This window comes from Montipora capricornis, chromosome 7, assembly GCF_036669925.1.
Source record: "Montipora capricornis isolate CH-2021 chromosome 7, ASM3666992v2, whole genome shotgun sequence".
Taxonomy (NCBI): domain Eukaryota; kingdom Metazoa; phylum Cnidaria; class Anthozoa; order Scleractinia; family Acroporidae; genus Montipora; species Montipora capricornis.
Window position 1 is genome coordinate 16,853,090 of NC_090889.1, and position 15,127 is coordinate 16,868,216.

The 15,127-nt window shown below is 42.3% G+C and overlaps 1 protein-coding gene across 3 annotated transcripts in view; it reads right to left on the reverse strand.

The window, feature by feature from the left end:
• Positions 1–7,653, reverse strand: part of LOC138055221 (volume-regulated anion channel subunit LRRC8A-like) — a 22,303-nt gene extending 14,650 nt beyond the window's left edge. The window contains exons 1-2 of one of the 3 annotated variants that reach the window (XR_011133418.1): positions 7,573–7,653; positions 2,462–3,629 (exon numbers count right to left, since the gene is read on the reverse strand). Coding sequence is in view for 1 of the 3 variants with exons in the window: in XM_068901196.1 (XP_068757297.1) it covers positions 3,045–3,629; positions 5,124–5,474 (936 nt within the window). In the remaining 2 variants the exon portion in view is untranslated. Of the gene's footprint in view, positions 1–2,461; positions 3,630–5,123; positions 5,922–7,572 lie in introns of those variants that run through there. The other 2 variants (XM_068901196.1, XM_068901194.1) reach the window with 2 other exon arrangements.
• Between the last annotated feature and the right edge of the window lie 7,474 nt (positions 7,654–15,127).

The following is a 15,127-nucleotide window of genomic DNA, read 5'->3' on the forward strand; positions in this document are numbered from 1 at the left end:
AACCCAAAAGATCCAAGCAGTGAGAAAGAGTATTTTGTCAGATTTGTGGCGTAGGAAAACAAGTCAGTTAGCTTGACTCCTATGGACGTTGAAAGAGAGTCCGAGAATGATCCAGAGTTAGTCAGCGTACGTCGGTACATCGGCATAGGGGACTGGTCACAGGCAATATGCCTGATTATGTCTGCGTCAAGAATGAACTGTGTATTATAGGACAAGTAGTACTACGAGGAGACAGGGTTTTAATTTCGCGGAATCTAAGGAAACCGTTTTCTGAAGCAGCTCATGAGGGACTCCAAAGTATATGGATGTGGACGTAAAACGAATGTGCAAAGGCTGACACTGGTGTCAGGTTGTGGGATAGTCCGGCTTCATCTCAAGAACCTATGCAGGGAACTGAACCACCCACAGGGCCATGGCAAGAGACCTCGCCGCAGATGTAATCGGACCCTTGCCATGAGAAGAAACCGCTTAGTTGTAATTGATTCCTACAGTTGATACTACGAGGTGGTAGTAATGTGGTCAACAGTCACAACAAAAATCACCAGGGCGTTGAGTGAGATTTTTGCACTTCCAGATAATGGTCCGCAATTTGTGAGCAAGGAGTTCGAGGATTTCTTACCTTTATGTGGAATTGAACACAGGGGATCAACACCGTTATGCCCAAAGCCAATGCATCGTAAGGTGGAAGGGCAGAATAGATCCCTCTTGAAAACTCTGAAGGTAGCAGTGGAAGGGAAGACGACGGCACCGAACCCTTTATTTCCTAGAGATTAAGTACTTTCTTGAACAACAAAAAGAAAACTGGGAAACTCTCACCTGAACCATATACAGTGTTACCAAAAGAATTAAGCCAAGTAACAATGTAGTCCAATGAAGAAGTGATCTATAACAGAGACAGTTCATTCTTAAAGCCGTGCATCTCACCGGAAGAGTCAAAATTGCCTGTAGGTAACTTCAGGCTGGAGTCCAGGTAGGACATACTAAACTGTGACAGAAACTCAAGTCAAATTGAGACTTACTTGGCGTCTTATCGCCTTATTGTGTTTTGATCTGATCAAGTACGCATTCGAGGGGATTAAACTAGATTCGGGTTCTCTAGGGGATACATCTTGTCTAAGGTTACAAAGTAAGGTACTTCCACTAAAATATACCAAGCTTACATTCAAAATTGACCTCCGGATTACTTAAAACCATCTTACGTCCCTATTATGAACCCGCTTTAGAATGCTGAAAGCACGGACATGTCAGGTTTAAAGCCAGTTGAGGCTGAAGCTTCTAGACATAGACGTACTAAGAAAGCACCAGAACGGTTTAAGGATTACGTTGTGAGGAAGCTTCAGGACTTTTGAAAAGACATTTTCAGCTTTGATTTTAGTTTTGAGTAAAGTTTCGTATACCTCTGTAATCTGTAAGCAGGTACAGCTAAAGTGAGAAGGAAGGGAAGTAGTGGGCAGTTGAGCCGCCGGCAAACCATCGTGGGTTCTTCGTCCGGCGCGGCCATTTGAAAGTATGTCTGTGCTAAGATAAAAGCGTGTTGAATTTTCATGTATTCCGGGGGGTTGGTTTGTCATCCATTCTTAACATTACAATGCCAGGAAGCAAAATAAATCTCCTGCTTTGAAGGCCATCAAATCGTCCAGCCGACCACTGCCAACCGAGGAGGTAAACTGCGACCTCAAATAGCACTGTTGAAACCAAGGACGCTTTCAATTTGACAGAACTGGCGCGCCAGACCGGGCATTTGGAAGGACTAACTCTCCAACGCTTTCAAATCAACACACGTCGATGATAATATATAATCCTCCAGAAGAATACAAGGGATTATCATGCAGGTTTTCCCTCAAATTGTTGCATTTTCCTTGTAAACTGACGGGTCTGACCGGCCAGTTCTGACAAAAGGAAAATGCCCCAAACCTATCAGGCATGACCACCAGAATACGAAACGACGCTCTTTCCCCTTTATTCCAGGCAAATGACGATCTTCAATCGGTCCTTCTACAACTTCCTACGACAGGAAAAAGGAGAAAGTGCCTGTATTCCAGGTTTGTGATGTACTGGAAAAGTGTCCTCGATCTTTGGTAACAATTTAATTAAATTGAACGAGACCTACCTCGAAGTTGAAGTTTGATTGTGATTCTAACGAGTTATAGAATGCTGAGAGATTACATGAGATAGCGAGCGCATGCGCCAACCGGTTTTTGAAGCTGTGGAGCTGACTGAATGTACGTGTTACCCAACGCCAAAATGTGTAGGGTGGGAAGGGTGTCGGGTATATAATCTCTCAGCATTCTGTAACGCGGTAGAATCACAATCAAGCTTCAACTTCCAGGTATTTCTCGTTTAATTTTATAATTCTACCTCGTTATCATGCTGAGAGACCACACGAGATTTCAAAGCAACACGGACATGAAGTCCAGAAATACTGCACCAACAGTCCAAAAGGCTATTAGAATACCATATGTGACACCAAATAAAAGTTTATTGTCTACACGCTTCGGACAACACTGAGTTTGCATATGACGAATTAGATGCAGCTATTGGCCTCTTATAATGCCTTGCAAAGCAGCAGTCAGATGACCATCCAGCCGCCTTTAAGATATCATCAAAACTGACAGATGCCCTACTGGCCGATAAGGTAGAGGTTGCTCGGATAATGTAAGGAGTAGATGGCTGTGATTCCTGCCAAGGACATGATTTCTCTCACCCATCTAGTTACTGTGTCTCGGCTTACAGGTCTGTTAACATAACTGATAAGTAATTTGGAGCTGTTACTAGATCTGAGACCTCCAGTTATTTTAGGTACTTCTTAAGTGTTGTAAGTTCACAAATACATGGTTTCTCAAAAGGTTCTAAAATAAACTGAGGATTTAAAAAGCCAGGTTTGTTTTGCTTAAAATTGTCTGTAAAAACAAATTTAAGTGACTCTATCCTTAGACTCAAACATGCTTCCTAAATCTATCACATGAATAGTTTGGCCTCTCTGGCATGTGACTAGTAATAACAGTATAACCAGCTTAAGGGTAAGCTGCTTAAGAGTCAGCGTTTCAACTAGGAGAAGGCAACCCAAATAGCTTGAACATCCCATATCTCCTTGTATTTTGGCTTTGGTGGTCTGGACTGATCAACTGCTGGACAAGTGGGTGTTGTCCAACGCTTTGTCCATCATTGACTGTAATATATAAAGAAAGTGCACCTCTTGCATTGTTAATAGCACAATACGTGAATCCTTGGCTGTAAAGTTCAGAGGGGAAGTCTAAAACTTCTGTTATAGATGGCTGAAAAGAATTAAATTCCCTTTTAGTACAAAACGCAGCCCACTTCTTGAGGTAACATGAATACTTCCTTTTGGTTCCTGCTCTCCATGATTGCATGAACAAACTGACAGCTGTCCCTGATATTCTCTTTGTTCTGTAGTGCTCCCTGACAAGAGACAATCCATCATCTGAAGCTGGTTCTTTAGGGAACGTTGAGCCCCCGCATGAGGAAGAGTAAGCAGGTCCTTCAGACGTGGAAGTGTTAAAGAGATGGCTATCAGGAGACTCAGTAATTTTGACCACCAAACCTGTGTTGGCCAAACTGGTGCTATTATTAGTGTATGTCCTTGTTCCTTTTCCAACTTCTGAAGGCAGCTGGAAATGAGACAATGGGGGAAACATATAAAAAAACTTATCGGCCCAATACATCGTGAATGCATCTACATGAATGGCTCCTGGGTCTGGTTTCCAGGAAATATAAGTGTTCAGTTGTTTGTTCAACCTGGACACAAAAAGGTCTATCTCTGGAGTACCAAGTTTCCCCAATATTCTGGCAAAAATGTCTGGCCTTAATTGCCACTCAAGTCGCTCAATAAAAACTCTAGATTGTTGATCAGCCTCTGTTTTCAAAACACCTGGAAGGTGGCATGCAGTGAGCCAGACATCATTTTTCATGCAAAGCAGCCACAAGTCTTTTGTGAGCGCATTACACTGAAGAGATTTTGTACCCCCCATAGCATTGATATAGCAATGAGCGGTAGAGTTATCACTCTTAATGGAGACATGCTTTCCCCTTAATGCAGTGAGGTATGATTTCACCCCAAACAAAATTGCTAGGATTTCAAGTTCATTAATGTGCCTTTGTTCCTCTTCAGGGGACTAAATGCCCTGGGCTGCCTGCCCATTATACATTGCCCCCACTCTGTTTTCGAAGCATCTGTGGTCATTCGAACATTCGGTGTACATGGAGATATATGATATATTTTTATAAGCTGAGGGCAGATTAGCTATCCACCACTGTAGGTCAGTTCTAGACCTAGGCGATAAGGTCATATAAGCCTCATAGTTGCCTTTGTTGGTTTCAATATCTATGGTCCTGTAGAACAGAGGTCCATATTGAACTCCTGGGCCCGGTTGTTCGAAAGCCGATTAACTTAATCCAGGATTAGCGTAAACGTTTGTTTCATGTTTTCAACTTTTGGGTGAAAGTTTCTGTTGCTTCTTCTTGTATTTCAAGATTGACTTCTTGTAATGTAAAGTTTTGCCCAGTATCACCGTTGAACAACAGTTGGGAGGAGAGAAATAAACTCCTTGGTTAATTTTTAATCTGGGATTAGCGTTAATCGGCTTTTGAACAACCGGGCCTTGGCAAGCTTGAGACTAAGAGCTCAATCACCTTGGCAACTTCCTTTGTAGGCATGGAGGGTTTCTTTAAAAGTTGTTGGCATGCCGACACAATTTTGTCTACTTTTTCTCCTGTAAGACATACTCTCATTACAAGAGAATCCAACACAAACCCCCAAAAGAACAAGTTTTTGGCAAGGGGTTAGCACCTAACATTTATCCTTCATAAGTTGAATGGCACGGGTAAGACTTTCCATTTTAAAATGAACATATTCTATGGACTCATTAAGGCCTTTCAAGTTTAAAATCATACGGTAAGAACCAACAAGGAGTGACTTGTTCAACTACACCTTTTTCTAGGAGCTTATTCAGTTCCCTTTCAATATTCTCAGCCTCACTGAAGCTATACCTTATACAATTCGTGGGGTTGGTTTGTAGAAACTCAATTGGCAGTGTTGAACCATGTCAAAAACTGTCCTATCAGGGGTAATCTTTTTCGATTCCATGCAGGCAACACTGTCTCACCTCTGTAGACTGATTTGTAGTTAGCTTTGGTTCTTTGGGCCTGGTTTCTTTCCCCGTTCCCTCTTTAGTAGTCCTGGTTCTTCTTTTGGAATCTGTCATAGCTATCTCTGGACCATTTGAATCGAACTTGTCTTTCCTTTCACGTTGTATCTTAGAGGTAATCCGCGACCGATTAGTATCGGTAATATCTATTACCGCCTTCGGTAGCTCATCTCCAGATAGTTCTGTGGTAATGGGATTGGAAGGGGCGCAGACGTACCGATAGCTGACATCTAGCTCTGGTTTCAGAGCTTCCCTGCGTCGTATGTTAAGTTCACGGTTAGCATTGGCCAGCAGTTGAACTCCACCCATAAGAGTGTGAACAATCTGCTGCTTTGGCGGCCATTCAGCTTTGTTCAGTAAGTCATTTATGACTTTTACAACAGCGGTGGTGCCTTTCACCAACGACTTTTGTGCCTTTTGGAGATTGATATCCGCTGCTCTTGCCCTCTCTGAAAGATTATTCCAAATTTCAATATTTTGGTAAGCGCGTCGCAGTTTCTGGGCTTGCCGTAGCGCTTTCTGATGTCGTTCAGCTTTTCATCATCCGCTTTCTCTTTCAAAGAACTGTTGAGAATCCTTACTAGGCTGCCGTTAATTTCTGAACCTTCCTGATCCTTAGTAGAATACTGCTTTTCGAGCTGGCTTAAGATGTTATTCTCTTCGCTACAAGAGACGTTATCTTGCGCTGGATCTTGATCGTCCGCTTTGCGCCTTTTAGCAGGCAGCTCTGCAGTCTCGTGAGATTCTTTTTGTAGGTTTTTTAGACCCTGATTTTTCTCTCTGAGCAAATTACCCAGCGACGAGAAGCCAGCAGGCATACTTGTAGCCAGATGTGCAAATGACGGCTTCAAAATCACGGCGATTTTTTGGCTTAAAGACAGCCCTTCTGTACAAGGATCAGCCGTGGTCGTTATTGTTTTCAATGATGGCGGCTCTTTTGGGCGCGCCATTTCCCCGTAGTTGTTTTCTTGCTTTTGCCGTGCCTTCAGCAAGGCCTGGCGTCTCCGCATGATTAGTGACACATTTGAGCTGCAATGAGGGATCTTTGGTTCATTTTCCAGTAATTATCTTATCTTCAGTAGACTTCCCTTTTGGAGCCCTCGTAGCCCTGCTTGCATCACCGGTCTTCGCCTCCCATTTTTCAAGGAGACTGTTTTTTGGCTCTCGTGGTCGATCCTGGTCTTCCGGCGTTGTATAAAATAATCTTGACTGATTTTCCGTTTCTTAGAAAGCTTCAGATATTACATACGTCTTCACTGATCGGCGTGAAACGTCGCACTGATTGGCGCATGCGCTCGCTATCTCATGTAGTCTCTCGGCATGATAACGGGGTAGAATTCTTGTCGTTCTTTTCTTTTAAATCAAAGCACACTAGACTATAATGTTAGCTCGATAAACCCTCAATTCAATGACAACAAATTGAGTATTGACACCGGATGCGATCTCAAAGAGAAAACTCTCAGTTAGTGGCCTCTTGATACTTCGTGACATGCTTCTGGTGATTTAATACGGCTTCGATTTCAGAAGTTTCGGGTAAATAAACAGCACAGTGCCGCCTCGGTTGAACTCCATTTAATGTCCGCTGGGCTAACTGAATAATTTTATCGTGCTACCAGCGGCATCGAACGTGATATGTTAGTACGATGTTATTGAATAATTTGTCATATGGTGAATTAGCATTTGTTTTCAAGGAAATCATGGGTCGTGAAAATGACCCCGAAACAAAATTCAAGAAATGAATATTACAAGTGGAAAATCAATGGCAAACCAAGAACGGAATCATTTAAATTTTCCTATTGCCGATCAAAGTAAGCAATAAACGTTGTTGTAACTAAAATTAAATTACGAACACTAAGTATTAACGATGACTGCATTGCCTGGGTTCACTGAGATGTATCGAGCAAAAGCACGAAACGAATATAACCGCATCGCTTGCGGTAACATTTAATGGCGGCATTGTCAAGGTTCACTGAGATGTATCCAGTAAAAGCACGAAACGAATATGAAGTGCATTGCATTGCTTGTATATATACTTAGTACTTCGGCTGATGCTCAACGATGTATAAACGAACGAAGCACGCTTATAGCGTTGTTAAGTCTTTGGAGAGAGTGTATAGGCTCTTCTCGGCTCGGTAATTAGATAGGAAACAAAACGAGCCTACCATCTGGTCGTGGCTTGAACGAGCCCCCTTGTTGTTTGGTTTAGACCGTGATTTGCTTTCAGTACATTTAAAAAAACTCAGTCTTCATGGTAATCTAATACTTGATCTGAGTGACAAACACTAGAGGCCATGCTAGGGAGCTCGGGAACAAGCGGATTTCCGCGAAACAAAGGTTCCAAGTTAAGACTTACACAAATCACCATTACATAGAAATGTTTCTCTAGTTAAGCGTTAGTTAGCTGTACCTGAAAAGATTCGTTCCACAAAGAGATTACAGTGACGGACACCTCCTGTTCGGTACGAGAAAGCAACCAGTTCGCGTTGCGTGACTTACGTCACTTCCGTGCTTTTAAGTTTTAAATTACTATCGATCTCAGACTTCCGTGGACAAAGGCTTTTTTTTCAGCCCACTTCATGAACCGTTGATTTCAGTCTGCGGTTAAAAAATTCTGATCTTGTGATAACATTTTTTGTGGCTCTTCGGTTTCCAAAATACTGATCTCGTGACGCTATCTTCTGTTGCTCTCCCTAAAGAGAAAAACGCGAAACGATGTTGACGGCGAGTAAAACCGGCCGAAGCTATTACTTTTTTTTCTTTTCTCGGCCGTGAGAAGAACGAAGAACTCGCGCCACGTAGACACGGACGTCTGCGATCGATAGTAAAACTGACGCAAAGAATGAACGCAAGGAGGCAAGAATGCGAACAATTAAGACCCGGGCAAACGTTTTCAACATTAGCCTCATCATCCGTTCGATTTTGTTGAACAGCGATGTTAAAACCGTTTGTTCCAACCCCCCCCCCCCCTCCCCCCTCCCCTCCTTTCAACCTTGTTGAAATATGTTGAACCGAAGTTGATTCGATGTTGAATGAGTTTAAAAGCCTTTAATTAAAGGGCAGTGTCACGCTATTTCAGTCGAACTTCAAAACACTAAATACGTCTTTGCATCAATCAAGACCAAAAAATAATGGTGTAGCTTTGTTGCCAATAACAACTTGAGTGTACTGAAGCTATTCTTTGTTATTTGTACCCATGGATAGAGAGGATGGAAATAGATTGAAACTTGAAAAAACTCGCCAGTTGGTGTCCGCAGAAAGTCGCCAAGAATTAAATATGAATAGCTCTTTATGCAATAAATACATTCCATATCTTGTCAGTGGCTTGTCAGGAATATTGCACGTGTGGGCTAAAGTATATTGTACTAATTTAGATTTTTACCCAGTTTTATTCTAAAAGCATCAAATTTAGCATGACAGTGTCCCTTTAATTAAACTTTGCTTCACCAACCATTCAAGTTTTTTTTTTTGTTTTCGTGAATGTTGAATGAAGTTGAAGCCGTTTGCCCTCCTCTTTCAACTTTGTTGGGTATGAGCATGCGCACTAATCGGTCACTCAATGACGTTCCATACCCGTATCCATAGTAACAACCATGGCTGCAGCCTGGAGACTGATGTTGAAATCAAATGTTGAATGATATGTTGAAAACGTTTCCCACCCTATCAGTCAACATCTTCAAATATCATTCAACAAAATCGAACGGATGTTGAAGCAAATGTTGAAGCTGTTGTATTATCAGGGTAAATCAACGTGCTAATTTTCGAGACATAGCTCGAAATATAAATAGGGATTGGGGTTATGAACCGCAATAAAGACTCGCATTTCTAAAAACTCGTATTCAGTGAAAACTGTAATTTGCACGTGTGTAGTGTTTGTATGTACATCCGGGATCTCTCCAGCGCGGGAACCCGGTGACCGTGTGGGCATGGGACGAGTGATTGTGTAGGAACAGTGTGAACTAGGCGAGTGTTTGATTATTGTCTCGATTAGCGTCTTTGTGATCTATAAGGACATTACAACGTGCAAACCTGGAATTAAACAATTGTGCACAGCTCGTAAAGCGAGGCAATAAATAATACTACACTACGACAAATCGTGTGTGACTGTGCTGGGTGCCTGAAGGACAGCGTAAACCAGCGTTTATTCAGTGAAGACAGATTATACTAAAAAAAATACAAGGAATCATCAAAGTCTCATTACAATTAAATATGACAGTCAACGAAAATATACAACAGACTAAATGTTATAGATAAAGACTAAAAATATATCCGACCTCTATTAAGCGGCCACCTATTACGCGGCCACCCTGCATTAAGCGGCCACTTGGAAAAGTCCCGATTTAGTTGTCAGTAAACTGCTGTATTTAATACCTCCATTCAACGGCCACCTCTATTAAGTGGCCGCGGCCACCCTTTTGCTGTCGCAAGTGTATTACTTATATGTTTTTTTTACCTCTATTAAGCGGCCAGCGGCAAGCGAAATGGTGACAAATGATATAAGGTGATAACTGATAACAACAAGAAAACAAATACAATTTAATCTTCACTATAACAAGTCACAAGCTGCGTACACGTGTAAACTTTTCGTGACATCCGGCGCTATACAAACATAGGTAAGGTAAAGTCTCTGTTACGAGCCTGAAGGCCCATTAAGGCCGGCGCTTATCTCCGGTTTCCGTAGCATGAAGCGACTAGGAGTATTTATGCTCCCCCCTGGATGGGATGCTAGTCCATCGCAGGGTTACCCCCAGCATTACGCCGGTACCCATTTATACACCTGGGTGGAGAAGCACCATGAGAGTAAAGTGTCTTGCCCAAGAACACAACACAATGTCCCCGGCCAGGCCCCGAACCCGGACAACTCGATACAAACATAACAATAGCTAACAATAGATAGAGCTGACCCACCGTTTTACTACAACCAAAATCTTTACGGGAAAACCTTATTCCTACTGTAATGGAAATCTACAAAGATCCTTGCTGCTCAAGTTTTGATTTTAACCATTGAATTGAGAATTCGTCTTATCCGAAGCAGTACTCCATGGAACGATTTCTAAACCATAGCCGGCCCCTCTGTTAACGCGCTTGCCTTTCACGACAGCTCTTTCTTTGTTTGTTGGCCTCTTGAACAATTTTGTAAGCCATAGGGCCATAAGCTTGGGAACATGTCCAAGAACTGTTTCACCACTTAATTCATTCTCGTGGATACAATTCCTCCAAGACCTCCCAGCTTCTCTCTTTTTCGGACAATTGCTACAGCGTTGTGATCAACCATTTTAAGTGGCTCTCGCTTGAGTTCATATTCATCGCCAAATCTCCGGCGTCCAAATTTCGTAATATTCATGGCTCCCTCTAATAAAAGAATTGACCTGTAATACGGTTTCGCTTGTTGAATTTTTTTTTTCCAGCCATCATCTTCTCCTCGGGCCAACAGAATAAACTTTGGACTGTCTGCTTACTGTCTTACAATGGTACTGTAAATTTAAACCGCATACATCAGATAATGCATTTCTATCAAAAGCAACTGTCATAAAAAGTGTTAAATTTTCGCGTGCCGCTCCAGTCATGTAAAGTAATGGATCAACGAGTGGGCAATTGTTTCCTTTATTAAAATGCAACCGATTTGCCCTGTCATTGTGTGGCAATAGCTCGCAATGATGGATGGATACTGTAGCTCCCGTTCTAAAGACGTTGGTTAAATTTGCGACCAGGAAACAAGTTATAGATGTTTGCATTGTGCCAAGCCAGTCTGCAACAGATCAAATAGTTTTTCAGTTGCTCAGGTTTTATTCCAGGTTTATGGAGCAGTAGAAAAAATGTCCCCTGATCTTTGGTACTAATTTGATTCTGCGATGTGTGCTGCCCTCGGGGTTTAATTATTGCCCTTCGTTTCTTTTAAATCAAAGTACACTAGACTATGATGTTACATGTAGCTCGATAAACCCTCAGTTTAATGACAACAAATTGAGTATTGACACCGGAGGCGATTTCAAAGAGAAAACTCTCAGTCAGTGGCCTGATACTTCGTGACATGCTTCAGAAGTTTCGGGTGAATAAACAGCAAGCACAGTGCCGCCTCGGCTGAACTCCATTTAATGTCCTCTGGGCTAACTGATAATTTTATCGTGCTACCAGCGGCATCGAACGTGATATTTTAGTACGATGTTATTGAATAATTTGTCATATGGTGAATTAGCATTTGTTTTCAAGGAAATCATGGTCGTGAAAATGACCCCGGAACCAAATTCAAGAACTGAATATTACAAGTGGAAAATCAATGGCAAACCAAGAACTGAATCATTTAAATTTTCCTATTGCCGATCAAAGTATTAAAGCAATAAACATTGTTGTGACTGAAGTGTCGATGGGATACACTTAGTATAAACAATGGGGGCGTTACTAAACACAGGAACGGAACGGAACGGAATATACCGGAATATGCCGGAATGAGGCGGAATAACACTGGAATGAAACGAAATGAACAAGACTGGTGCCAGAATATACCGGAACGAGCCAGAATGACACCGGAATGACACCGGAAGGAGGTGGAATGACACCCAAATTAAGCGGAATATACTGGAATGAACCTGAAAATGCCAAAATTTGGTGTTTTAGTTAGCGCTGACCGATTTTCGGTTTTGTTGTGACGTGATTCCCTAAGGGCATTGCATGTGTTTTTGCCTTTTGTAACATTTGGAATACTTCGATCGTGAGAAAAAAATTGACAAGTATATCCGTCGCTAAATGAATAATTATTTCTTGTGGAAGTAACATTTTTTTCGTGAACAAATACAGGAGCAAGAGAAACAATGTTATTCAAATTGTTTTTGTCCATGAATCTCGGAGGCCGCTTTCACTGTGCGAGTCAGAAAACCCGTGAACATTTTGATTTCTTTCTGACAGGTCAATTGTGCATTGACCAATCACAATCAAGTTCAGCGAACAACAAACTAATAGGCCATTTCCAGTTCATGTCTGCCTCCTCTTCAAAGCGAGTCTAAGTGCAAAGTTTTTCTTATGAAAATTAGTTTTCATTCATATGTAAAGTAGAACTAATTGCCATCACAAAAAACTTTGCACCTAGACTCGCTTTGAAGAGGAGGCGCACATGAACTCGGAAATGGCCTATTACCGTTGCTGCTTGCCTGCTTCCCACGACCCACACGTGATGGAGATATACGGGAATAGATTCGCGCAAACGGCCGGAAGACTCTTTTTCTCTTCCCGATTGTTGGCAATAATGCCATCGAGCCTGAACGCAGTGTTTCCCTGTTTGAAGAAAGAAGTCAGAAGCACAGAAAAAAAGATTAATCGTGGATAATATATTTTCATGAAGAATTGTGAGAACATATCATCACTCGTTCCAAGCCTTGTTACTTCCCTTTTTTGTTTTTTTTTTTTTTTTTTTTTGCCAGTCTCTCTATTCTGCAACATTTATTCATTCACAGACTGAATCATTTTTTGTTCCTTGTTAATTCCGTCTCATTCCGGTGTCATTCCGGCGTATTCCGGTTTATCCCGGTATATTCCGTTCCGTTCCGTTCCGTTCCGTTCCGTTCCTGTGCTTAGTAACGCCCAAACAATGGCGGCATTGTCGTGGTTCACTGAGATGTATCGGGTAAAAGCACGAAACGAATATGAAGTGCAATGCTTGCGGTATGTGAATACTACACTTAGTGCATCGGCTGATGCTCAGCAATGGATAAAATGGCTCTTCTCGACTCAGTACTAAATAAAAACAAAAAGAGCCAAACGAGGCTGACATCTAGTTTTGGCTCGAATGAGGCCCCTTGCTGTTTGGTTTAGAATGTGTTTTGCTTTCAGCACATTTCATAGACTGCGATGTAAAATCATCCTTTAATATAAAAAACTCTATCCTCGTGCTAACCTCATACCTGACCTCAGTGAAAAACACGAGTCGTCATGTGAGGGAGAACAAGCGGATTTTCCTCGAAACAAAGGTTCCAAGTTAAGACTTACCCATATCACCGTTATACGGAGATTTTTTCTTCAGTCAAGTGTTAGTTAGCTGTACCTGAAAAGATTATTTCCACTCTGAGAGATTACACTGACACGGACGGCTCCTTTTATGCCTTTTCGGTACGGCAAAGACACTAAAGTTAGCGTTTACTCGGGATTCGTTTAACGGAATAGAGATTTTTTACAGTAGAAGATTTGAGAGAAATTTTAATGGACGTTTCCACGGGGATAAGTATGAAAACTGAAAACTGCATGTGTACCAAGGTGATTGAAAACACTAATAATGTATGATAAAGATAATGTATGCGCCGATCTGAATGGCTGCACTTTTTAGACCTCCTCCAAGATTTATATTTTTATTAAGTTTTACACCTAAGCTGCTCCAACAAGGTCGGCATGAATTCTCTTAAAAGTCTTTGTCCTTGTTATAGAGGTGTGCGTGCTGGTCTTCTTGTTCAAGATCGCAGCAAACTTCGTCGTTTTAAAAAAAGTACGATCAAGCAGCGAGGAGTCGGTAATGGCTTAGACAAACCAACTTGGCGTGTTTCCCAGCAAGCCCACAACTCGTCAAACTGCGTTCGTATAACAGCAACTTCAATCTTAACAAGGAAGGGTTTTCCATCTGCTTATGTTCCATCGCTATGTTTATCGAACGTTATGTCCCTCGCTCCCAAGATTGATGAAATCTGCCATGTACCCCAATATGCAAGTTTGGACTGTGTTTGTATAACTAAATCATGGCTTCGTAGTCATATTCACGGCAATGTTGTCGCGCTTAGTGGCTTCAACCTAGAGCGAAAGGACAGAGTTGATATTATTCACGAAGGGGTTTGCCTATACATCAGAGATAATATCAACTTTACTATCCTGGATAACTTAGAAGATCCATCTTTTGAAGCGCTTTGGATAAAGTTACGACCTGCTTGTCTCCCGAGGGGATACAGTTGTATTGAGCTAGAACAATTTATCATCCGCCAAACAGCAACGACCCTGCAATTTTAGATTATTTGCGGCAGAGTTTGTCGTCCATTAAATCGCGTTTTCCCAACTGTGGCTTGCTTATTTCTGGAGATTTCAGTCGGCTAAACACCAAGCGCCTTCAAAACGGTTTTGGTCTCAAACAGATTGTTAATTTCTCCACGCGAGGCCATAGAACGCTTGACCTTGTCCTAAGGAATCTGAATGAGTGCTACAAGGACCCCATTCAACGTCCTCCTCACGGTCTATCAGATCACATGTCCGTAGAGGTGCAGCCAAAGGATGGATCTCAGTTTTCCGACTCGCGATTAACAATCAAAACAAGGAACTTGAAACGCAAAAATCGCTTGGCTATGCGCACCTACCTCTACGAGATTGACACACACACCCTCGTTGGCAACGCACACGGCTGCGCGCGCGCGGAGAAAGTGACAACCTTTCACTCTATAATCCAATATGGTCTGCACAGTGTCCTGCCCCTGCAATCTAAAACGATCCACTCTAGAGACCCGCCCTGGGTTAATTCAGCCTTGAAAGATCCAATCAGACGGCGGCAAAGGGCACTCGCGGAAAATAATCAGCCAATGTTTCGATTCTTGCGGAACCGAGTGAACCGTGAGCGTAGGATCAGCAGGCAGCGGTACTACGACTCCAAAGTTAGCCAGCTTAAGGAGTGCAAACCGTCTATTTGGTGACAACCTTTCACTCTATAATCCAATATGTTCTGGATAGTGTCCTGCCCCTGCGATCTAAAACGATCCACTCTAGAAACCCGCCCTGGGTTAACTCAGCCTTGAAAGATCTAATCAGACGGCGGCAAAGGGCACTCCCGGAAAATAATCAGCCAATGTTTCGATTCTTGCGGAACCGAGTGAACCGTGAGCGTAGGATCAGCAGGCAGCAGTACTACGACTCCAAAGTTAGCCAGCTTAAGGAGTGCAAACCGTCTACTTGGTGGAAAGAAGTTAAGAAACTGAGTGGCATGCCATCAGCCGTTAGGGACTCGG